This window comes from Heloderma suspectum, chromosome 1 (assembly GCF_057233095.1).
Source record: "Heloderma suspectum isolate Gila_16-S chromosome 1, 16-S_ref, whole genome shotgun sequence".
NCBI lineage: Eukaryota > Metazoa > Chordata > Lepidosauria > Squamata > Helodermatidae > Heloderma > Heloderma suspectum.
The window spans coordinates 243672930-243699327 of NC_139458.1; the positions used below are offsets into that span (position 1 = coordinate 243672930).

Sequence of the window (26398 nt, forward strand, 5' to 3'; positions counted from 1 at the left end):
GACACTTAAATTAGTCTAGACTAACTGAAGTCCTATGACTAAATCTGGATCCAACCCAGTATGTTTAGAAATGGGCATTTTCAGAAATACGTATTTTTTAAATTTCCCATTAATGCAGAAACGGGACAAAGTGGACTTAAGAGTAAACACATGTAAAAGTGACACAGACCATAAATAGACTGATTCATCCATCCCTAAGTTTGGTGTGACACCTGAATCATCCAAAAGGTGAACTGATGGTTAGTGCTTAATAGGAAACTGAGAGGGAAGGTACATGAGGAAGCAGTGCCTGAGTCCACAGCTTGTTCAGGATTATCCAAATTTAGAATATATTGCACATAACCTCCATAAAATGGTCAAGCCAAAATAAAGCATACATATTTTATATTCAGACAACAATAGCAAAAATAAATATAGTGTATGAATATCTACACAATATATGGGGAAATATTTCATCTAAAAACTTAAACAGAAAACCCTTGTATATAAGGCTATAAGTATAAGAAAAGTCTATCAACCCACAGCCCCACCATTAGTCAGAGAGAGGTGGAGGACAGCAGCCGGTCCTCCTGAGACTGTCCTCCTGGCCATTCCCACCCTCCTGAGCCAGTGCCCCAGGGCTTGCTTGCTGCTAGCCTGGACTGGCTGGCTGTCCTGCTTAGCTGCCTTCCCCAACATGTCACAGACAGTGCCAATGGAAAAGGCCCCTGATTGAGCAACTAGGCAGAGGGCAGTCATCCAGTCCATGCGCTCCAGCAAGCACGGCATGTGCTGCTTTGCTCATGTGATGTATGCTGGTGCCACCACTGCTGTGTTGCAGCATTGTTTGAGAGGCAGCAAGCAGGCACCAGGCAGAGGGGTAAACAAGCAGCAGCGAGGTGTTGGTGGACAGAGCTGCGTGTGTCAGATAGCTTGTCCCGGGCCCACTAAGCTAGTATGCTGCCCTCAGGTGCAGTGGAGGACATCATCCCATTGCCGGTGCTGAAGTAAAACCGAACTATGAATCTGCTTGGCTTCTGTACGTGGAATAGGTAGAGGCAGTGGATTAGCCTTGCATATTACAAAGACCATCTGAGTCAAGGAAAACAAAAATATGCTAAAACCACTACTCTGCCACTCCAAAGCAATGGAAAAATATAAGCGGGGGACGGGAGATTCACTTACATGGTCTTCCATTCAAATGTGTGCTTTCTCACATAGCTTAGAGTGAAGTGAAGAAACTAGCTCAAAACACAACACAGATCCTTCCTTTTCCCTCTACTATGAGGAATACTAATACTATTTTGTTAATGACATGAGACAACAGCAGCGGAGTCTTGTGTGAATATTACCAATGCTGATTCTGCAAATTCTATACGTGCTTTTGTAACCTCATAATACTACTACATTATCTTTCCTCTAAAGTGCTTCCTTTGATGACTTGTTCCACCTAACTGGTACCGATTGATGACTTGTTCCACCTAACTGGTACCTTTCAAGATAAGAACCCTGACTTTCTCTGTGAATGCAATAACATAACGCCTACCAAATTTACAGTATAATCCTACATGTGTCTTCTCTGAAATACGTTCTACTGAGTTCAGTGGGGATTACTCTTAGGTAAGCGTGCATAGCATTGCACCCTAAAAGATTAAGTAAAATATAGTTACAATTTAAAAAGTCGCAAATAATAAGACAGACTCGGGGAGTGGCAGCAATAAAAATCAGATTCTATTAAATTTTACAGAATAAAAAAAGTCTTCTACTGTCACCTTAAGGCACCTGATGAACTGAAATGGGTGGGAAAGTTCTGCTCCACATAGCCATTGACCACACCTCAAGAAGGTGTGGGCCCTCTGAGCAACGCTGCCAAAGAAATTCTTAATAGTTGGGTAAGGTCATATGGGAGCAGGAGGTGATCCTTCAAACAGTATGGGCTCAGGGCACTTACAGCTTTAAAGTCCAGGATCAGCACTTTGAAGACCTGGGAACAAGTTGGCAGCCAGGGAGCACCTTTAAGCACTGAGGGGTTTGCTTCAGGGAACATACCTGTTCCATTCTACCAGTGCCCTTGCCTGTGTGCCATCAAATGTCCATGTTCCCCAGCCCCAGTAAAGGTACTGGATCTTGTGTGTGCATGTGTGTGGTATATATGATGTCTATGGGCAATCAGGTCCAGCAGGAAAACAGCAAGCGTGATGGGGGGGGGAAATGGACAAAGCTAGGCTCGTCGCACAGCTGTTTCTTCTCCTCTACTTCGTCAGAGAACATGCACAAATCACACTCTTGTACTGGTTGTTAATTAAATTACCATGCTGCACATTCAAAATAAGTCACTATTAAAATTAGCGACTTATCAAGTCACTTAATAAGTGATTAAAATTCACACGTATATGTTGAAAGGCTAGGAAAAGTCTACTCTTTCAAGTACCATGAGTGTGAGTACAACTGAGTAATTTAATCTTCGTTACGGCCTCTCGAGCGTGAGCTCCTACCATTCATTCTACCAAGGTGATTCGGGCTAGCCACCGCGCCGAGAAAAAGAAGGTGCTCCAGACGCTCACCTCTCCACCCAGCCCTCCGGACCTGCTCTCTAAGGAAGGAACGGGCAGCCCATGACGCCCCTCCACTGAGGCTGGTGTCAGCGTCGCCCCCGGCAAAAACCGTTGCCAGCGCGACTTTCAAGCAGCGCAGCGCAGCGCAGCTCCGAAGAAGCAGCTGCATCACGTCACCGCCGCACTCCGAGCCGCCCCAAGAGACAAACCAGCCGGACGCGCAGCCCCGGGCTCAGGCACCAGGGTCAACAGCAGCTCCCCTGCGGGAAGGCGAAGCAAGCCACGCTCGCGCAAGCCTCCCCCGCACCAGCGCGGGCAGGCGCCGGCTCCCGCCGCCCTCATCCTCGACAGGCACAGCGACGGCGCAGCCCGCAAGGAAGGCGCCCGCCCCGGGTCTGCGAGCCGGGCTCACTTTAACTCCGGCGTGGCCGCGGCGAGGGGAGCGGAGCCTCCTTCCAAGCCGGCCCCGGGCCCGCCCGCCCGCGTCACTCTGCCTTCAAAGGCGGGCGCCTCGGAGCGACCGTTCAAGCGCTCACCTGAAAGCGCATCAGCTGCACGCGCGCCGCCGTGCCGGGCTCTGGGCGAAGGGGGCCTCTTCCTCCGGCCGCTTCATCACCTCCTCCCGCCGCCGCTTGGCTGGTTGGGCGACGTCAAGCCGGCGAGCGGCGCGCTGCCGCCGCCGCCGCCGCCTGCTGCCTGGCACGCAGACGACGCCGGGCGACACCTGGCCCTGCGCATGTCCCCGGCCCGCCGCCTCCGCGACAGGAGGGCGGGGCGCCGCCCTCGTTCTCCCTTCCCGGCTCGCCCAGGGACGCGGAACGGGCCCGGGCGGAGGACACGGCTGCCCGGGCGCCGGTCCGCGCTGCGCGCCGGCTCCTCCCACCCTGCTCCCGATAGGGGCTCCCTGTTCTTCGAAGGGAGGGAATGGGGGGGACGCTTGGAGCGGCCGCTTGGAGCGCTCACCCTGTGCGGCCGCACGCCCGCGGCAGGCGGGCCGCTCGCCTCTTCGCCTGGTGCTGTCGACCCCGCGACCGCGCCCTCTGCTGACGGGAAGGCCCTGCCACGCTGAGCCCCGGGCGGCGCGCGCCGCTCCCCGGCGAATTCCCTGCGGAGGGCGACACACGTAAACGTCGCGTTCACACGCTCGGCGACACACACCCGTTGATAGCAGTTGGGTTCATTCACAGTGCCAGCCGCATACGCGCATGTATGTATAGGGTCAAGCAAGCGACACATTACGTAGGAGATGAGATTTGGAGCGCACGGCTCCGCACCCAAAATTCAGACGATCTGATGGGAAGAATAGGTTCGGGAGAAGGGATGCTAACTCTTGTCCCCACGCAGTTTTCCAGATCAAAATCGGAGCACCGTGGGGTGGGATACCAGTATCCTTTGTCTGCATAGACACGAGCACAAGCAGAGGACCGGAGAATAGACCTAATGCTACATCTCCATACATACTGAATGTATGTATGTATGCCTACACACACACGCTTGCATGGGTGTTGTTGTTGTTCAGTCGTTAAGTCGTGTCCGACTCTTTGTGACCCCATGGACGCCAGGCCTTCCTGTCCTCCGCTCTCTCCCAGAGTGTGCTCAAGTTCATATTCATTGCATCGGTGATGCTATCCAGCTATCTCATCCTCTGCCGTCCCCTTCTCCTTTTGCCTTCCATCTTTCCCAGCATCAGGGTCTTTTCCAGGGAGTTTTCTCTTCACATTAGGTGGCCAAAATATTTGAGCTTCAGCTTCAGTATCTGTCCTTCCAATGAGCACTCAGGGTTGATTTCCTTTAGGATGGACTGATTTGACCTCCTTGCAGTCCAGGGGACTCGTAAGAGTCTTCTCTAGCACCACAGTTCGAAGGCATCAATTCTTCGGCGCTCAGCCTTCCTTATAGTCCAGCTCTCACAGCCATATAAAATGTTCACGTTAATGCAACAATAGCATCACTAACACACTGCGTCATGCACACTCAGTCACATGTGGAACAATCACATGGACATTATGCACACTCATCATTCTATGCAGAGCTTATAAAAAGTGTACTACTTCTTCCTAAATCTAAATTCTGATCTTTTCTGACAATGATCAGCAGTCATCAGCTTTAAAGACCAGCAGCAAGGGGGAAAAAATAGCTATCCAAACCTTTGATCTTTTCAAAGACATCCTATTTATTTTATACTACCAGACCAGAGCTTCATGTCCTTTGAGTCAATCTACATTCTAATTTCACAGCAGCTGTGAAAAACAGTCTCTTCAAAACAAAATCTCTTGAAGCTCAATAGTCCTATTCCCATTTCTATTCTTCAAACACAGGGAAGCAGCTATAAACTGGCAAGTGCCTGACATTGTAGTGTGGGAATACTCTGACACAAGTCCACATTGCAACAAACCCCTATTTACTGCAGAGTGCCTACTCAACAGGGAGCCGCAGTCAATTGCAGCTGTCTGATGAGTGAATCTGTATGATACATGTGTTTTCAAACACCTATTTGTCACATTCACACATTTACAGTTAAAATGATGAAGTATACATCTAAAAATATATTTGAATAGACCCTAAGACACAAATACCAGAAAAGAGTCTGGGAAATTGAATAGACACCTCTTTTCTAAGTTGGTTTTGCTTGGCCTTGACTGCTAGAAGCTGAGTATGCTCAGATTAAAGGGGGTCAGAGTTCAGTGGACCAATGCAGCCAGCCTCATTTACAATACATATCCTCTCTGATCTTCTCAAGTAGCCTAGAGTATAAGACTGGATACTACCAGCATGCCAGGAAGGAGATCTGCAGCTGAGCAACACAATCGTTTGCATATTTACTCAGTCAAGCTTCATTGTGTTCAATGGGGCTTATTCCCAAGTAAGTGTGCATAGGATTACGGTTTTGGTTGCAAAAACCCCACTGCTAACCAGAACAATTATTCTCCTCAATTATACTACACACAGCTATCCAATAAAAAGTAGAGCTGGAATATAAGTGCATGTTCATCACTTGAAGCCTCCAGTATTAGATGGTGAATTCCATATGAGAATGTGCAATTGAAGATCAAATGCCACAGATTTTTCTCTGTCGTCACATTACCTCTCATATTGCACAGTGCCTTGGATCCAGACTTAGTCATACTTAGAGTAGACCCACTGAAGTCAATCGGATTTAAGTATGGATCCAAACCAATAGTTTTCAGTGGAGCTGGTTCATACATAAAAGCGTCAGTCAAGTGCTAAGTGATCAAGTGGTTGACATACATATCAGACATATAAACTATGTCTGGTGCAGAGATCATTGGAATTCAATCCTGTACCGGAGACAACCTAGATGATACCTTCTCTACAACTTTATTGTCAAAGTCATCTAACCAGACATATTGAAGTTCATGTGAGTTCCTTTAATTAATATAATCAGGAACAGGATTGAGAAAATAAATCAAGAGACCATTCTGAGAAGAATTATATACAGGAGGGTTTGATGCACCTCTTGAATTAATTGATTAATTGGATTAGATCCAGAATCTGGCTCCCATGGATGGAAAGGTTCTTTCTATCTGTGGGAAGCTTCTGATCCAGTAGAGGATTCCTGCTAGTGGAACAGAAGTGCTGGCAACCTCTATTAATTCATCAGCAATCTCTATCAAGCCCCCCCCCCAGTCCCCTATACCCTCCCCCCAAATCTGCTGGAGAGGTTTGGGGGAACCATCTGGAACAGTGGTAGTGCTGGGGGCTGAAGAGGGAGGGGGAATTGGTGAAGATTGCCTCCCCTCCTGTTGCTGGTAGAAGCATTTTGAGTGGAACTCAGTTTAGAGAATGTTCCTGCCAGTGGCAAAGAAGCTGGATCCAACCCATTATATTAATGAGTAACTCAGTAACAAAAATGTTCTCAGAGTGACCAGTTGCCAGCAGACTGCTTGTCCCATGTTGTTTTACTTCAAAGTACTTCTGCCTTGAAATGGGGACTATCTTTGAAGGTGTTCATAAAAATCTAGTTCCGGTTTTGCTTCTATATTGTGTGCATCTCCCAAGTTGGTGTTGCTTTTTGTTTTTGTTTCTAACCATGCATAAGTTGATTGTAGCAAATGACCTCTTGCCTAGAGCCACTAATTGCACAGGGCAGCAGATTTCCTATTGCATGTGTGGTTAGACCACTACCCTGCTGGAGGCAAACAAAAGAACAGTTTCAACTAAACCATCTCACAATCCTGCAAGAAGCTGAAAAGCCTCAGTTCACCAGAGTCAGTAACCAATGAAAACATTCAGTGTCTCACTATGGACGCATATGCGAATGTCAGTTAATGAAACATCCCAGTATCCTTCTAAATGGGACCTGTCACCCAGGCTGAGCTTTAATTCTACCTTGTTCATTCACTTTGTTAGAGAAGTGCATACCTTGTCTGGTCATGGAAGAAGGAGTAAAGGAGGGGGAAGATGTAGAGCTGAGCAATTGATGAAGTAACATGGACGAGTTAGGAGGCAGAACTAAGTGCTGTGGGTTTTTTCAGTGCATCAATGTCCCTTGAAGAGATGCTATGGTGGAGATGCATTGCTGTTTACAGTGTAATTAAGAATTCATTTCTTTTAGCTATAGAAACAAGCCATTTTGCTGGGAGGGGGGTAATAATTGCCTTTTTAGTTCCCTTCGCCTGTTTTCCACAAACAATTTTGAACTGCCCACCATTTTTTCCTCTTGCAAGGAACCCAAGGCAGCATGTAAGCATGGTCCTCCTCTCCATTTTATCCTCACAACAACGCTGTGAGGTAGGTTAGGCTGAGAGCCAGTGACTGGCCCAAAGTCACCCAGTGAGCTTTACGGCTGAGTGGGGACTAGAACCTGGGTCCAGATTGCCAGTTGAACACTCTAACCACTACACTACACTGGCTCTCAAATGTAGATTCCCAATGACTGTTAGCCTGCTGGTAAATTGGTCAAGTTCCTCCCAAGAAGTAATGCATACTTCCTTTTCACGTGTACTGTTAAATAAAGCCACCCCATACAGCTATCCAAAAGATACCTCCACAGGGATTTCTGTATACCATGGTTTTCCTGTTCATCTAATTTTTTTTTTATTTCAAATGGAACGTCCATCCACATGAGATATGGTTAGTGTTCTCCTAAAGTGAGATGTCATGACAGATCCTAGAGTTCTTCCAGACAGAAGGCTCTTAGCACTAACAATCTGAAGGCGTACTGGGATTCCATCTTTTTCTCCTTAACGGTCGCAGTAAGAAAAAGATTGGAAGAAGTGGGAAAAAACAGGAGCTTACAGGCAGAAAACATAATCATCTAGACCTCCTATAATATTCTTTGAAGTAATATGAGGCAGTGCAGTTGTACAATAAAGGCTTCATCTAGAAGCATCCCTATGGGGTTCTTTTCTGCCCCAACATGTGATACTACTTAACATATAAATATAATGCAAATACCTGGGATCTAAGATCCGTCAACTTAGCCCTTTTCAATCTTACATGGTTCTTATATTGTTGACCTAACAGACAGGGACTTCTTGTGTCTGCATGTAAATGGCTCTTTATGGCAGTAGTGGACGTGACCTAAAGCAGTCATGCCAGTCCCTGGAACTATAATACTTCTAAACTGGTAATGTAAACAGTCAACATAAGTAGAACTGCCCTAGTGAGATCAAGGGCAAGTGTAGTTTGAAATTTCCTTTTCCCATAGGACAATGTCATTTCCATAGGACAGAAATCTGCATAAAATGTGCATATGCTAATTTGTATCTCTATATATACAAATTTAGAAAGTGGCAGCTTTTGCACCAAAATGGAGTTTCAAATTTTTGTTAGAGCACTAATCCAAAAGCAAAGCAAAGCTGAATCAGGGGATCACCTGCAGTTAATCTGAGTTCCCACTCAGATCCTGCTCCAAATATTAATCATTTCCCCTTCAATTAATCAACCCATTCATCAACCATAATTACCTCCATAACTTAAATTCAAAAATAAAAAAGTGGTGTACAATTCCATTCAAGAGGAATGGTGGAAGGAGGAAGGGTTGCAGAGTGGGGCAGAGGAGGTAGGTGAAAGGGGTCAAGGATGAAAATTAGAAAGGAGAGTAGAGGGGGATGCAGGGGGTGGGGGGGTGATGGGGTTCGAAGGGAGGAGAATGGTGGAGCAAGGATTGGTAAGTGTGTAGGACACTGGGAGCCTTCTGAGGGGAAGAGGAGCTTGTTGCCTTTCTCTGCTCTGCAGTTTTTGAGGTTAACTCTCTATGTGTTAGGGACTTGTGACTCCCCTGCTCCCAGCACACACATTTGGACAAACACAGAGGAAGACACAACCAGAGCAGGTCAATAAGTCCCACCTATCCATGTGCCAAAATGCAGGGGAGGGCGATGTGCAAAGATCAAGAGAAACCATACCTCAGACACAGACAAGACCAGGATCCACCAGGATTTTGCCCGGACTATTTTACTTTTTAGGAGGGCAATAAATACATGTGTTTTTTCTCTTTCTCTTATACTCCTATCCCTCTGTCAGTTCCCCCACTTCGTCCCCCTCCCTTGGCCTTCTCTCTCCCTTTCCCTCCTGGAGGAAAATCATCCCTATGTCATGCAATTAAACATAATTCTTTATATAAAATTAATTGCTGGGTGTGGGGAGGGTGATTTTCAGGGAGTATTGCAGCTCTCAGGGAAGGAGAGTTAACCCTTCTTTCCCAATTGTGCTTCCCCTGGAAACCATAGCCCCTCCTCCACCCCACACATGACGGTTGGGCAAAAAATCTGTCCATTGGCACCAATAGAAAGCCCCTCCCCAGCTTAATTGCAATGTGGGGGTGATTTGGGGGGAGTTGTAGCATATGAGGAGGGTTAACCCTTACCTCTGCAATCCCCTTGAAAGTCACCCCCACAAGGGGAAAACCTTCCATTGGTACCAATGGACATTCAGGGAAATAGATCCAGGGCCCTAAGGAACAGATTCAGGCCTGGGCCCTATAACCTAAGATTTAGCTAGGGATGTACGAAGTGTGCTCCTACCGTCCCTCTTGGCTTCCGCACTTTGCATTCTCTGCCCCATTCCGCTGACCGCAAGACCCCGGAATTCTCCGCTTTTTTTCTACTCCGGAAATTGCATAGATAAATACATACCGACCGCCGAAAAATCCTTCGTGCCAGTAGCCGTCCATCTCCGCCAGTCCGTGTAACTTCCGGAAAAAGACTACTTTTCGTAAATGTTTACGTATTTTTCTTATGGCAAGAACTCCCCACATAACTTCCACAAGAATTGTTTTTTTTCGGAAAAGTTTACATTTTCCCCATTGGCAGGAATTCCCTCCCACGTAACTTCTGCCAGACCCACCATTGCCATGATTGTTTACGTATTTCCCCCCCCCCGCTATTTTCATAATTGTTTACATATTCTTTCCCATGGCGGGAATTTTTCCCGCCCTCTGTGTGCTCTGCTGCTGTCTTGTTTTCTCGGGACAGGGACTGCGATTTTATTAATTTCGGAGTATTTCTTGTTTATGTTCCTTGCATTTACTGTTCTTGTTAACTTCAGAAAACCCAGGGTCTCACGAATAAAAAAAAAACAGGGCTCCGGCTCTGCTTCCACAAAATCTGTAGTAAACTTCCTGGTAACTTCCAGAACATGGTGTGAGTGGTGGTGGTTGTCTGGTTGTGCGTGTGCGTGGTGGTTGTCTGGTTGTTGTGGTTGCAGTTCTGCTGTCTGTCTGTTTTTTCTTGAAGTGTTGTCTGCTCATAATAGCTGCCGAAGGAGCAGTGTTAGGGAGGAGGTGGGGGTGGGAGGAAACCAAGGCCCTTATAATAAATATTAAAAATAGTGAGGCGGTGGCAGTGCTGTTTGGGAGCAGCTCCTGCCACAATGAGGCATATTGGGAGCACATCAGGAGGCGCATGGAGCAGGTGGGGCATGTGCGCACCACGGGGCAATTGCACTCCAAGTGGAAAGTCCTGAAGCGCTCCTTTGTTAATGAAGGGCTGGATGCAGCGGAGCAGAGGGCACCATTGCCACACCCACCGCCCTACTACTGGAGGGTCAGGACGGTGTGGCTCAAGGTGGGGAAGCCTGCATTTTCTCAGAGGCATATGCCTGATAAGTTATATTAAGTCCATCATCAAGCTTGAATGAATATGAAAACAATGATGTGTACAGTCTGCCACTCCTCTTGGACACTACCACCAGCCTTATTATTATTCGCATCCCATGTCCCTCCAGTCCCAGCCCTTTTTGCAACCACCCCTCCCTCACAAGCTAATGCAAAAGCCCACCTAAAAATAAAGCTATCTCTTTGTGGTCTCAGTCACGTGGAAACAAACGAATTCTGGCATTTAGCATGCAATCCTATGCTTGTTTGGACAGAAAAAGGTCCTGCAACTCCCATCATCTTCCAGCCACTTTGGCTGGTTGAAAGGATGCTGGGAACTGTATTCCTTTTTCCTGTACAACAACATGCATAGGATTATGCGGCCCTGGCTACAAATGATATTACACACGCTGACACACTGTCCATTTCCAGTGAAATGCTGCTGCTGCTGCCGCCGCCACCGCCGGTCTCTGTGCAATGCACAGAGAGAGACTGGCACCAGCAGCAGCGGGACCAGCCTGTGTGTGCACGTCGTCCTTATTTATTTAGTGATTTCTGAATTTTTGCACCCCACTTTTCTACCAAGAAATTGGCACTTGAGTCAACCGATGAGCAAGTGTTGAACTGGGAGCCTGGAGATCTCTGGATATAGTCCTCTCAGTCATGGAAGCTCGCTGGGTGACTTTGGGCCAGTCAGAAAGACCCAACCTACCTCACAGGGTTGTTGTTGTGAGGGTTAAATGGAGAGGAAGAGGATAATGTAAGCCGCCTTGGGTTCCTTGCACGAAGAAAAAAGGTGGGATTTATGCAATGCATAAATAGAATAAATAAATAAATAAATAAATAAAGTCAGCAAGGAACTGTGCGTGCACATACCTGTGGCCACAACATTGCAAATGTAGGAATGCAATATCAGTTCTGTGGGGTGAGTAAAAGTGCAATCCTGTGCATGTTTACAGAAGTCCAACAGTCCCCATCATCCAGCCAAAAATGGCAATACTGTGTAATCTGCCTCTCTATTTATCACCTCAATAGACCTTGTGGTGGGACAGAATCTGTGGTTAGTTATGGTAGGAATTGGAAATGGTGATAGATGGATCAATGACCATGGTTTTGTTCACCGCATATATCACTGAAATAATTCTATTACTGTGACATTCCACAGCAGCGCATCATGCATTGCTGGCTCAGGAGGGACTGAGGGTGGCAGAGAGAGAAAGGAGAGAGGTGGAGGAGGAGGAGGCACAACAACCCGAAGCCATTGAGCAGCAGCAACATCAGCAGCCAACAGTAGGAGGGGCATCTGCAGAGGAAGGCCACCCTTCTTTTTCCACAGTTCATGAAGCGCCTCCTCTCGTACTCCTCAGGCATCTGCTGGGGGATGTGCAGAGGCTGAATAGGACCTGTAAGTACTGCATAGAGAATGACAGCTGAGCTAACAACACTGCTGCAAGATGCATATTGCTATTGTGGTTTATTCTTCTCTTTCTACACAGGTAATGACCTTCAAAGAAGGGTCCAGGCCATTGAGGAGGCATTACATCTCAGCTGAGGCCTGCAGCCAGCAACATTACCATTGTGTTCGTGTTTTGTTTCATTACTTCTGTTCTGTTTACAATTCAGCCCTGAAAAAAAAAGTAAACACATTTTTGGTTCAAGTCAAGAGGTATAATTTTATTCCTAAATTGTTAGCAAAAGTACTAACATGAACCAACACTGAGTCTGTGATGCGATGCGCCCACACACTGACACACAGCACTGCAAAAGAAAGGCAAAATGAAGACCTTCAGTGCATCACTTTCATAAGTGTACTTTTTGACATTAGTGGAAAGACTTGAAAACATTAGGATCGCTCCAGACATTGGTGAATGCTTATACACAAGCTGGCATCTGAGTTAAGTGTAGTGTATGTATATTTGTGTGTGTGTGTGTACCTTAAAATGTGATTGCACAAAACAAGAACAGGTTGGCTACGGTGGAATATGTCTGCTGCTGGTGGTACAACCCACTCTGTGAGTTGCCTCTTCATGCACGTTTGGAAATGGTTTTTTCTCTACCAACTGAAAATGTGCATGAACTTAGGGTCACACACACAATCACAAGCACACACATGAATCTGCATCTAGGGATGGCGGAGAATTCCACCACGGATTCCAGTCCCCGGAATCCGTGGTGGAACAGGCCCCCCCCGCCCCCCTACGGAATCCCCCCGGGACAGCACTTACTTGGGGCAGATGTGGCGGATTCGGCGGCGGCGGATTCAGTGGCGGCAGCTCCGCCAGCGGCTGGTCTCCTGGCCAGCCGCAGCCGGGCTGCTGCCGCCACCATTGCCATCCTTGCAGCCGTGATAGGCTACTTAAGAATTGAGCCTTTCACAGCTAAACAAACAAACAAAAAAAAAAAACCAAACCCCCAGCATAAGCAAATGGCAGCGGCTACGGCGACCGCCATTTGCGTTCCCTCTTTTTCGCCAATTTATCTTACGTAAATATTTACGTAGGCTAGAAGAGCAAAAAATAAAGGAACGCAAATAGCGCCCACTACGCTATTTGCGTTCCCTTTTTTTTGCCAATTTATCTTACGTAAATATTTACGTAAGATAAATTGGTGAAAAATAGGGAACGCAAATGGCGGCCACCATAGCCGCCGCCATTTGTGTACGCTGGGTTTTAGTTTTTGGTTTTTTTGGTTAGCCGTGATAGGCTACGTAAATTCTTATATAGCCTATCACGGCTGCCTGGGAGGACGCAAATGGTGGCCGCGGCCACAGCAGCCCGTCCATGGCCGGAAATCCGGCTGCGGACAGCCCGGAGCCGGCCATCAAGGATTCCAGGGGAGAGGACCGGATCACCTCCCCCCCCGTCGAGGATTCCAGGGGGAGGGACAGAGCGCCTCCCCCCCCACGAACAGAATCCGCAAAAAGGTAAGTGACTTTCATACATCCCTATCTGCATCATTGCTCCTCAGAACTTGGTAGTCACATTACCGGCCGTATCATCATCCAAGGGATCCTCCTCGTCACTTGATGGCTGCTCCATTATGCTGACAGTTTCAGATGGTGGGGGCGGGGGAGGTGCTGCTTAAGAATCCATCTAATCTATTCCTGTTTGAGCGTATAAAGGCAAGGGTGGAGACATGTGCTGGTGTGAGTCTACTTCGATGGTTAGTGACAATGTTCCCAGTGGTAGAGAAAAGTCTTTCAGAGGACACACTCGAGGGAGGGCAAGATAGATGCCAAATGGCAACTTTGGTCAGATTTGGCCAAACTCCACATTTTGTGTCCCAGTACAGGAGAGAATCACTCTCTGGTCTGCTGTGCGCTACTGAGAAACTGTCTCTGGCATAAGCTTCCAGTTCCTGGACAGCCACATCTTAAGAAGATCCTTTCCTGACTCTTTCTGTATGGTTGTGCTGCACAGTTACACCGAGTTCCACTGCCAATGAGGAGTACAAGTAGAACTTACCATGAGATGTCCCTGTTTGTTGTGGTGGTGCAGCTGCTGTAGCATCATTGCCCTTCCTGCCGGTGATGTTGCTGCTGCAGATATTATCTTCAGGGGAGGTAGTAGTCTTTGTAGCCTTAATCTTCCCCAGCTCCTTCTCATCCAGAACATCTCTCTTGTAGTAGTCTATGATTTTCTCTGTTGAATAGGTTTATAGACTTTGGAAGTCAGGGTTCTGGCTTTGCTGCACCTCCCTCATTGTGCTACCCCTGAACCGCGGTTCAAGGAATGATGCAGCAATGTATTTCATATACCTCCTCATCAAAGTGATGTTTTTGTTGTTGCCAATCTCCTGTAGAACGAATTCAGTAAGCCTAACTGCAGGATTGGGGGCTTGACTCTCTTCAGTACTGGTGCACTTACAAAGCCCAGCACAGCATTTTCTCAATGCTCCCTCTGTAATCTTCAGCACAGGTAGAACTTGGCTTAGTGTAGCATAGTCTGGACTCAGTAGTGTTGTGCATTCAGCAAATACTTGTAATATGTCAACCAGGTCTTGCATCAACACCCATTGCTGTAGTGTGATATAAAACTTGGAAGGGTGTTGTTTCTCTAAAATGTAGTCATTCATAGCAGCTCTCTGCTCACAGAGTCTATGTAGCATATGCAATGTGCTGTTCCAGCATGTGCACATGTCCAAGATAAATTTGTGTTGTGGAAGACCACAGCTATGTTGGATGGTGCCTATTGCCACCATTGCTGAGCAGGACTGCCTGAAGTGGATGCTAATGGTTCGGGCCATCTTAAATAGCTTGCCTATTTTAGGAGATGCGGTGTTCAATCCTGAATGCACCACAAGGTTCAAACAGTGCGCAATGCACTGAACGTGGTTTAGCCCTGCAATGTGGACCGCTTTCAGGTAGTTGGAGGCATTATCTGTCGCTAAACAGCCCACTGCTAGATTTAAGGGGACGAACCAGGATTTAACAACACCATCAATTTTCTTTGTAATGCTTTCTGCTGTGTGTGTCCCCGAGAAAATTGTGAGGGTCAATGTTGCTGTTCTCCGAGTCAGTCTGCAGATCTCATTGACGGATACCCATTGCGCAGTGACACACAGATAAGACTTTGCTTGATTGCTTGTCCATGTGTCACTCGTTAAATGTATACTTCCTCCAACTGCACGTTTCAAATCCTGTTGATTTCAGAAGCCAGAGCTGGAATGGCAATGCCACTAATGTAGTGACAAGAAGGGACCTCCCACCGAGGGCACAATTCTTTCACGAAATCCAGGAAGGCCTCCTCTTCCACTATGGAGAAGGACAGCATGCATTGAGCAATGAACTCTATCAGGGCTCGATTCAACCTTGCTGCCTGGACGCTGTCAGAGGGGAATTTCTGTGTCAGCATGAGGCCTTTTTCCATTGACGCCTGCCTCTTAACTAAGTTGCCTTCTGTGTCCTTCTCACCTGAAGCACTTCGCATTTGGTCTTTGCAAGATGATGCAAAGAAGGTGGTAATGGTCTTTTTGGATTGTTGTGAGAAGGACCTGCCTTTACTATCTTTGGGCACAAGAAGCGCATGATGCACCTCCATGTGTCGCCTCATGGCAGACGTGCCCACTTGTCCACAGCCCCCTTCCTTTCCTAGGAACAACTTCTACAAACATCGCAAACCACAACGTAATGATCATTTTTCTCATATTTGAAGAAGCGCCACAAATAAGAACTCACCCTGCCACCATCTTTTCTTTGGGGAATGGGAGTTTCAGTTTCAGATGAGGTGGCATCGGGAGCTGCACGTTTCCGCTCATCTCTGGTTGTGGATGCTGTTGTTGGTGGCACTGGTGATGATGATGATGAGCGCTTCGCAGGGGATATTGGTTCTTGAGGTTTGGGATTGCTCCCAAAGAACCCTGCAGGCTTGACCACAGACTCAATCTCAGGGACATTAGTATAGAAGGACTCGTCATCATCATCGCTGTCTGAATCACTGCTGAAATTAAGTACTCTGGGCTTATTTTCCAAATTATGTGAACCACTGCCCACGAGGTAATTATCAGTAGGTAGCTCTGGACCTGGTTCATCTTCTGTCCCACTTCCGCTGTCTGATGCAGGGAGGACAGTTGTGGGTGTTTCTGTAAAGATTCCAAATAGAAGCGGAATTTCAGGATAAATGCACCTTTTACACATGAATAATAGCGATGAGAAAACACTATATACTTATGGAAATCTATGAAACATAGCTTGGAATTGCAATCAACATTCCACAAGGTGCAGATGTAAGCTACTACTGCGCTAGCACTGAGAAAACACACACCACACGGTGCAAATTAAATGTACATACTTCAAAGCTCCACAAGAGTTGTCTAAAATTGTCCTCACTGCTAAAACTCTGAAAAACCTGTGGGAGGATTGAGTCTTACCAGATTCATCCTTTGGAATGCTGTAGACCTCGTCGTGACTTTCATTCCGCTGCTGTAGAATCTCCTTGGGAATATTTCATCTGCTTTGGACACACTGCCCTTCCGCTCACCATCCATGCACATTTTTCCTGTTCCTCCAGAGATGTGGCCGGTTGTGCCACTTTCTGCAGCAGTATTTGGCGGTGTGTGCTGCTTGCGGTTGCAGGGTGGACTGGTGCTGGGGCTATTGGTGCTGGTTACACCTTGGGCTTCCTGCTCCTCCAGATATCGTTGAACTGCAACCTCCACGCCGAATCTTTGACGTCCGTACATCTTTTGAGTCCTGGATTGAGTATGGGTTATTTTTTTCTCCATGTTCATGTCTCTGGGGTGGGCAGGAGGAGACATAAATGCATGTGGTGGTCGTGAGAGAATTACTCAGGAACATATTTCAATATAGCAAAGCTGAAATCATGCAAGCAGCCTAAAACTGCATATAGTACAGTGTAAAAGTACTTTGACCCTGATGCTGGGAAAGATTGAAGGCAAAAGGAGAAGGGGACGGCAGAGGATGAGATGACTAGATAGCATCACCGATGCAATGAATATGAACTTGAGCACACTCCGGGAGAGAGCGCAGGACAGGAAGGCCTGGCGTGCTATGGTCCATGAGGTCATGAAGAGCCAGACACGACTGAACAACAACAACAACAAAAGTACTTTGAGGGTGCTACTGGAGGACGGAGTCCATGCAGCCTGAAAAACACAGGCTGATGGAGGATGGAGTCCTTCTCAGCCCAAAACACAGGCTGCTGGCCTTCCCTGCCATGTGCAGCTGCAGCCACCCCCACCCAAGCCCCAACATAAAGGCACACGTTTTGTATCCCATGGAAAGAAGCTGCCTAAACACAGGCTGCTGGGGGATGGAGTCCTCCTCAGGCCTAAACACAGGCTGCTGGTGGATGGAGTCCATGCAGCCTGGAAAACACAGCATGAAGAACTTTATCAGGAGGGATTAAAACTGAATCCTACGGGGGTTGTTGTTCAGTCGTTCAGTCGTGTCCGACTCTTCATGACCCCATGGACCATAGCACGCCAGGCCTTCCTGTCCTGCGCTCTCTCCCGGAGCATGCTCAAGTTCATATTCATTGCATCGGTGATGCTATCTAGCCATCTCATCCTCTGCCGTCCCCTTCTCCTTTTGCCTTCAGTCTTTCCCAGCATCAGGGTCTTTTCCAGAGAGTTTTCTCTTCGCGTTAGGTGGCCAAAATATTTGAGCTTCAGCTTCAGTATCTGTCCTTCCAATGAGCACTCAGGGTTGATTTCCTTTAGGATGGACTGATTTGACCTCCTTGCAGTCCAGGGGACTCGTAAGAGTCTTCTCCAGCACCACAGTTCGAAAGCATCAATTCTTCGGCGCTCAGCCTTCCTTATAGTCCAGCTCTCATAGCCATACATTACTACTGGGAAAACCATAGCTTTGATTAGGCGGACCTTTGTTGGCAAGGTGATGTCTCTGCTTCTTACTATGCTGTCTAGGTTTGCCATAGCTTTCCTCCCAAGGAGCAAGCGTCTTTTAATTTCATGGCTACAGTCACCGTCTGCGGTGATCTTGGAGCCCAAGAAAGTAAAATCTGTCACTGCTTCCATTTCTTCCCTTTCTATATGCCAGGAAGTGTTGGGGCCAGATGCCATGATCTTAGTTTTTTTAACTAAGATCCTACGGGGGAGGGAGACGTAAAGATGGGGGTAACAATGGAAGAAGGCTCATGTACCGCAACAGAGAGAACAGCTCTAATAGTGCCCAGCAATAGTCTTCAAAAACATGTAGGAACAAAACCAGACTATGAAGCACATGGTCTTCGATGTCTATATACTAATGGCCAGAGTATGGGAAACAAACAGAACGAACTTGAACTCTTAATAGAGGAGGGAAATTATGACTTGATGGGTATAACTGAGACTTGGTGGGATGACTCTCATGACTGGAATAGAGCAATTGAAGGATATAACTTCTTCAAAAAGGAGGAACAGAAAGGGAGGTGGGGTTGCACTATATGTTAAAAAATACATATCTCTGCACAGAAATACAGGAGGAGGAGCTTGGTAGCCCCATCAAGAGCATCTGGGTTCAAATAAATGGAGCAAAGAATAAAAGGAACCTGGTGGTTGGAGTCTACTACCGGCCACCCAATCAAGGAGAAGACGAGGATGAAACTTTGAAAAGCAAATCACCAATGTTTCAAGGAAGCATGATGTAGCAGTAACGGGGGACTTCAATTTCCCCGATATTTGTAAATTATCTGCAAAATTCTGCAAAACATGGCCCCTCCAGGAAATTCCTGACTTGTGTGGCAGATAATGTCCTCCTACAGAAAGTAGAGGAAGGAACTAGAGGATCGGCTATCCTTTACTTGATCCTAACCAACAGAGATGTCTTCGCGGATAAAGAGGCAGTTGCAGGAACTCTGGGGGAAAGCAACCATGTTATACTTGAGTTCTTGGTTCTAAAGGAAGCAAAAGCCAAGTGTAGCCAAACGTGTACCCTGGATTTTAGGAAAGCCGATTTTAACAAACTCAGAACATGATAAGTAAGGCCCATGGCAAGCGACTCTAATGAGAACAGGAGTCCAAGATGGGTGGGAGTTTTTAAAAAAGGAAATTCTAAAAGCACAATTACAACCAATTCCAACAAGAAAAAAAGGTGAAAGACAACAGAAGAAGCCAATGTAGCTTCACAAAAAACTTAGAAATGACCTGAAAACAAAAAAGTACAGATATAGAAAGTGGAAGGAAGGCCAAGCAACAAAGGAAGAGTACAAGCAGGTAGCACAGAATTGCAGGGATGGCGTCAGGAAGGCTACAGCTGAGGACAAGCTGAGGTTAGCGAGGGATGCTAAAAGCAACAAAGAAGCTTTCTTCAGCTACGTGCAAAGTAAAGGACAGGAAAGAAATGGTGGTTCAGCTATTAAATAAGGATGGCAAAATGATAACAGATGACAAAAAAAAGGCAGAAGTGCTCAATACCTACTTTGGCTCAGCCTTCTCCCAAAAGAGGGTCTATGAGCCCCCTGGAAAAGGCAAAGTGCAGGCTGAAGGGGCAAGATTGCAGCTTGAGATCGATAGGCATATGGTCAAGGAACACCTCCTTACTTTGAACTTCAGATCTCCAGGGCCAGATGAACTACATCCTAGAGTAATAAAGGAACTAGCAGAAGAGCTCTCAGAACCACTGCCTATTATCTTTGAGAAATCATGGGTGATGGGTGAGCCAGATGACTGGAGGAGGGCTAATGTTGTCCCTATCTTCAAAAAGGGCAAAAAGGAGGAACCTGGGAACTACAGACCAGTCAGTCTGACATCAGTCCCTGGGAAAATTCTGGAGCAGATGATAAAGCAATCCATCTGGAAGCACCTTGAAAACAATGCAGTGATTCCTCAAAGCCAACATGGATGTGTCAAGAACAAATCCTGCCAGTCTAGTCTGATCTCATTTTTGGATCAGGTAACCTCCCTTGTGGACTGTGGGAATGCTGTGGACATAATATACTTCGACTTCAGCAAAGCTTTCGACAAAGTGCCCCATGGTATCCTGATGAGCAAACTAGCTCAAAGTGGGCTAGATGAAACAAGTATCAGGTGGATCCACAGTTGGCTACAGAATCGGACTCCAAGAGTGCTTATCAGTGGGATCCTCTCAAACTGGGGAGAGGTAAAGAGCGGGGAACCACAGGGCTCAGTCCTGGGCCCAGTGCTCTTCAACACTGTTATTAATGACTTGGAGGAGGAGGTGCGGGGAATGCTGATCAAATTTGCAGATGACACAAAATTGGGGGGGATAGCTAATACCTTGGAAGACAGAAACAGCATTCAAAGTGATCTTGACAGACTGGGCAGAAAGCAGAATGACATTTAACAGGGATAAATGCCAAGTTCTGCACCTAGGAAAAAGAACCCAAATGCACAGTTACAAGATGGGGGATACGTGGCTCAACACTACAAGCGAAAAGGATCTTGGAATTGTTATAGATCACAAGCTGAATATGAGCCAACAGTGGGATGTGGCTGCAAAAAGGCAAATGCTATTTGGGGCTGCATTAATAGACGCATAGCTTCCAAATCCCGGGAAGTACTAGTTCCCCTCTACTCAGCACTGGTTAGGCCTCATCTGGAGTACTGTGTCCAGTTCTGGGCACCGCACATCAAGAAGCATGAAGACAAACTGGAGAGGGTTCAGAGGAGGGCCACAAAGATGATCAGGGGACTGGGAACAAAGCCCTTTGAAGAGGCACTGAAAGAACTGGGCATGTTTAGCTAGGGATGTCAGAGAATTTCTTCACGAATCTCGGGGAGGCCGAATGCCAGCGCATTCGGCCCCCCGAAATTGGTGGAGAAACAGTCTGCTACCCCCCCCACCCCCACCCGAGACGGGACTTACCTTGTGTGAATGTCCCTGGTGGCGGCGGCGGCTCCAGCGGCGGTTTGGCGGCGGCGACGGCCGGTCTTCCGACCGGCTGCCGCCACCGCCATTTCCAAGTTAAAAAAAAAACAAACGTGATAGGCTACGTAAAGATTTACGTAGCCTATCACGGCTAGATTTTTAAAAAACACCGTGATAGGCTACGTAAATGTTTACGTAGCCTATTACGGCTGAGTGAAAAAAAAAAATCCATGCGTACCCAAATGGCGGCGCCCATGGGCGCCGCCATTTGCGTTCCTTATTTTGGCACGTGTAGTCTACATAAACATTGACGTAGACTATGGCAAAAATAAGGGGAACGCCATAGTCTGCGTAAATGTTTACGTAGACTACACTTGCCAAAATAAGGAATGTAAATGGTGGCACCCATGGGCACCGCCATTTGCGTACGCACGGGTTTTTTTTTCCCCACTCAGCCATGATAGGCTACGTAAACATTTACGTAGCCTATCACGGCTGACTGCAGGGACGCAAACGGCGGCGGCTACGGCTGCCGCCATTTGTGTCCCGGCAGGACAGGAGGATTCGCGACTGGAGGGACAGGGCACCTCCCCCCCGGCCAGAATTTCGGGGGGGAGGGACGGGGTGCCTCCCCCCCGGCCAGAATTTCAGGGGGGAGGGACGGGGTGCCTCCCCCCTGGCCAGAATTTCGGGGGGAGGGACGGAGCGCGTCCCACCCACCGCGAATCAAGCTTTGGGTTCAGGTAAGGGACTTTCGTACATCCCTAGCTCCACTGCTCTCCTCCCACCCATCCTAGAGCAACGGTGGGGTTTGCTCACAGTGGTACAATGAGGGCAAAGCAAGTGGATTGCAGCAGTCTAGGGCAAGCCACACTTGCGGGAAGTGTGGCCAGCTGCTGGGATGTTACAGCTCACTCTCGTCACACCACTGCACCCAGCAGTCACATTGGAGACTGTTCCCTCTGTTTTTTTTAGAGTCAGCCTTCCTGAATATACAAGTCCTGCAGCACAGCCTTCACAGTGTCCCATAGCAGTTGCTGCTGGCTAAGGCTGATGGGATTGGTAGGCTAGAATACCTGGAGAACACAAGTTGCCCACCCCAGTTATAGTATGTACCGTAAAGGCTGAATAATTAATCTCTTCCAGGGTTGCCAATCTATCTGTATGCTAGCCCACCCAACCACACCGACATCATACAGATTAATCCGCTAATCCAAAGGGTCTCAAAATATAATGTTGATGTAAACTGTTGATAGGAAAGCCCAAAACTCCTCCCAGGTCCCAACCTTTCTCATCAGATCAGACTGAGCAAATTGATCAGACTGAGCACCATACCCTGCCTTTTCCAATCGCCGCAATACAGGAAGTGGTGCTAGTATTGTCAGTGATGGGGGCCACTCAGGCAATCCTGCAATACATGTTTATTTGGGGGGGGGGTTGCTTTTTTTGCTTACCTGCAGTTCCCAAACCAAGGAATAGTGCAGTCTGCAGGGAGCCCGGGTGGCCTTGGCTCTGCTTTTTTATTTTGGTCCAATTGTCCTTGAGCTGTGGATATAACTGAACATGACTTCATGAATGAAGCTTGGGCAGTTATTTCTTGACTTGGGGAAGCTTGCTGTAATAGGGTTTGAAAACTAATTTAATTTGCTTTCCCACAATGTCCTCCTAAGTCTCATACACACACGAAGTCATAGCTCAGCAAGGAGTCCCATCTGTGAATTCAGCCTAATTTATTTGCACTCTGTGAACATCTCCAGAAGAGACATAATGTTGACCTGGGAAATGTCTGATAATACTACTCTTTTTCTCAAGTAATTTCCCTTTTGAAACACAGAATTTGGTTTCTGAAAGATTTTTGCTCTTGGGTCTGTCATCATGCCTGGAACTCCAGATCACAGTGGAGATCTAAGACCTTTTCCATCAGATTCAGATATAACAACCATTAAGAAGGTTTGCAGAAATGTGCAACTTCTAAGGCAACAAATAATTCTGCCTAGATAATATCATCTGAGAACATACTCAGTTTTTATACTGAACAATGAAAAATGTTACCAATAGTTATACAATAAACAATTAGCCTAGTAGGGAAAAGAGAGTGGTGGTCCTTTTGTTACAATACTGGGTGAAGTTCAAAGATTTCAAGTCGATTCCATCAAAGCTCCTGCCATCCCATTTAATTTCTCTATTTTCTTAAAAACGACTGTTCCAATACAACATGATTTCAGCATCACACAAACAGGTGTTCTCAAATGAACAACAACCAGCTGCTATTTTTAGATCTAATTCTTGCTACCTTGATGCTCCAAGACCATTGGTTCTCCTGCCATCTCATATCACGAACCATACCAGCACATGAGTGAGCCGGGGTTAATAGGTACATTCTTCATTCTTGACCACTACAGGTATTTTGTTCAAGGTCACAATAGTAATCTTTGTTGCTGGCTGTCAGCAAATAAGGCCTTTGGGGGCATATGATACATTCTGTTCAGAAACAGGCAACGGTATAAAACAGAACCAGGAATCCGTGTCCACTCCCTCTTGAGCCATCCTCCAAATAAGTCCACAAAAAAAGAAAGAAACACACTCTACTGGGTATCCAAAGTAAACTTGGTTGTTTTGTTTTAAGCAATAGAATTTCTGGGTGCATTTTGAACACAAACTCTTCTACATGAAAAACAATATATTTAAGGAAAGTCACTTTAAGAATCACAGCAGTGTTTCCCAGACCTCAGGTAGCAATGGAAGAGGGGGGCAACACTTTTGATTAAGTACAATTCAAGGCCAACCTTGCTCCTCTAAAAGGGTTTTTTTTAGGGTGTGAAAGAATAATAATGGCCGCAGAGAAACAAACAGCAGTTTTGATGAGGATCTCTAAGAGTAAGGACAGGCTCTAACCTCCCCCCTTACCCCAGTGATCCTGATCAGTATCAGTGATCAGTATCACAGTGGGAGCGGGGGGAGTTGCATTAACCTCCCCCCAGAAATATTTGTCACTATCCCTTGGGGAAGGAATAAGATTAAAGCCTCCGCCCCTCCCGTGCAATCCTAATCAGGACTGCTGTTTCCATACTAATAGCAGTTGGGAAACAGTGATCTGTTCCCTGCTAACCAGCTGATGGCAGATCAGCTAGGCAGCAAGGAAAAGTGGGAGGGGCACCCCAGGGTTTCTGTGGGCCACATAGAGAGCAACCAAGGGCCACATGCAGCCCTTTGGGCCTCATGTTGCCCACATGTGCAGTAGTCGATGCAATAATCAATGTGCTCAATTCCCATACTCCGCAGCCAATTTGCATAATATACACAGATCTGGGGAGCTAGAATATGGCAAATCTATTCATGATAGTTGTTCTGTCTTTTGCGGTGATTCTGCTAGTAAACCTGGATTAACAGTGATCAGCACAGTGATCCCCTGAAACATATTGTCTGTGAGATACTGATGCTTTGATTCAGAGTGCTTATTACTTATTACATTTGCCTGAAGGTGTCTTAACTTGCCACAGGCAACCATTTGTGAGCAAGCTGCCCTTAAGTAGGTTTCTCTCAAAATTTGGCCCATTAATCCTCTTAGGTATTAACCAGCAATCAGCTCCTGAAAACAGATGCTAACTCTCAAGCCTCATTGGAAACCACATCATCAGGCTCTCAGCCTGATCCCAAGTAAGGGTGTAAACTATTGGGGCAGGGGTGGCTCAAGCCCCCTCTGGGATTTCCGGGGGGAGGCAATGCCCCTCCAGGTAACATCAGCAAGCTCACAGTCAGTCTCCAGTTGTCTGTTATATTCAGCAGGTTCTTAGAGGCACACTACTGGGTTTGTTTGCTTGTTTATGCATAAATAAGAGGGAGAGGGGTCAGGGGGGACCTTCTGGGGAAAATCTTTATGAAGAAACAACGGAGGGCGAAGAATTGTCTGGAGGGAGGGAAAGACAGAGCTGGTGGACTGCACCCACCCATCAGGCCTGGGCTCCAGAAGACCTGCCCTGCCAGCAGAGGGAGCTGTTCTTTCCTGCTAGCAGAAGAAATGAAGAGAAGAATTTTTCTGCTGCCCCCTGGAACATCTGCTGCTCTGGGTAAGTAAAGAGGCAAGAGAGATTGGGTTGGCTGGGCAGCTGGGGTGGTAGTAATTCCAGTATTCTTGCAAAAAAGCGGGGGGGGGGAAAGATATGGCAATTCTGCTCCCCGTGGGCCCTGTTTCAAGGAAACAAACATTTCCATCCCATCTCCATTTTATATTTACCCATGTGGGAGAAAGGGGGGGACTACCCATGGGTGGGGGAGAAGTAGGTTTTCATACACAAAGGGAATATTTATTTTTATTGTCTCAATGAATTAGTATAGAACATGTTTTCTATCCTGCAGCATCCTGTTTCCTTAATTGAAATAGGCCACAATCACCACTATGGAAAGATTTCTTGTGAAAAAGAAAAAAAAATGTGCTAAGGTTGGCGCTGCGACAACTACTGATGAAAGTTCCACTGGCAGCTCCTCTGGACTTCATGCAGAAGACATGTTCCAGGCCCAGGTTGAGGAAGCATTAACTTCCGAGGGCATGCCCTCAGATATTAGTCTTCCTAATGTGAAAAGCCAACAGGACACCAGTACAAGGGCATTGGAAGAGAACTTTTGATTGGCTCTTTTATGAAATGGGCAAAGCATATTGCAGCATCTATCGCACAGCAAGTTAAATGAGTGCTCCTCTCCCCCAAAGCTCAAGAGACAGGGATACATATGAAGCTTTTGTTAAGCCTCACATGCCACTAAGGTAATGCTCAAGATCTTGCAAGGTAGACTCCAGCAATTCATGCAACGAGAATTGCCAGATGTACAAGCTGGGTTAGAAAAGGCAGAGGAACTAGAGACCAAATTGAAAGTGAGGAGGAGCTGAGGAACCTTATGACGAAGGTGAAAGAAGAAAGTGCAAAAGCTGGGTTGCAGTTAAACCTCAAAAAAACCAAGATTATGGCAACCAGCTTGATTGAGAACTGGCAAATAGAGGGAGAAAACAAGATTACTGCAGATGCTGACTGCAGCCAGGAAATCAGAAGATGTTTACTTCTTGGGAGGAGAGCAATGACAAATCTTGATAAAACAGTGAAGAGCAGAGATATCACACTGACAACAAAGGTCTGCATAGTTAAAGCAATGGTATTCCCCATAGTAACCTATGGCTGCAAGAGCTGGACCATAAGGAAGGCTGAGCGAAGGAAGATTGATGCTTTTGAACTGTGGTGTTGGAGGAAAATTCTGAGAGTGCCTTGGACTGCAAGAAGATCAAACCAGTCCATACCCCAGGAAATAAAGCCAGACTGGTCATTTGAGGGAATGAAATTAAAGGCAAAACTGAAGTATTTTGGCCACATCATGAGAAGACAGGATACCCTGGAGAAGATGCTGATGCTAGGGAAAGTGGAAGGCAAAAGGAAGAGCGGCCGACCAAGGGCAAGATGGATGGATGGATGATATTCTGGAGGTGATGGTTTCGTCCTTGGGGGAGCTGGGGGTGGTGACGGCCGACAGGAA

The 26398-nt window shown here is 46.8% G+C and overlaps 1 protein-coding gene and 1 long non-coding RNA gene across 4 annotated transcripts in view; one reads left to right on the forward strand and one right to left on the reverse strand.

Annotated features, from left to right (window-relative positions):
* Window positions 1-4300, reverse strand: part of PAQR8 (progestin and adipoQ receptor family member 8) — a 31814-nt gene extending 27514 nt beyond the window's left edge. The window contains exon 1 of one of the 3 annotated variants that reach the window (XM_084822639.1): window positions 3071-3573. In XM_084822639.1, the coding sequence (XP_084678765.1) occupies window positions 3071-3082 (12 nt within the window). In that variant the 5' untranslated portion in view covers window positions 3083-3573. Of the gene's footprint in view, window positions 1-2543; window positions 2632-3070 lie in introns of those variants that run through there. The other 2 variants (XM_084822632.1, XM_084822648.1) reach the window with 2 other exon arrangements.
* On the forward strand, window positions 3267-12254 carry LOC146358892 (uncharacterized). Its single transcript, XR_014786129.1, has 3 exons — window positions 3267-3741; window positions 11759-11998; window positions 12090-12254. It is a non-coding gene; the product is annotated as an uncharacterized LOC146358892 (long non-coding RNA).
* Window positions 12255-26398: the final 14144 nt, after the last annotated feature.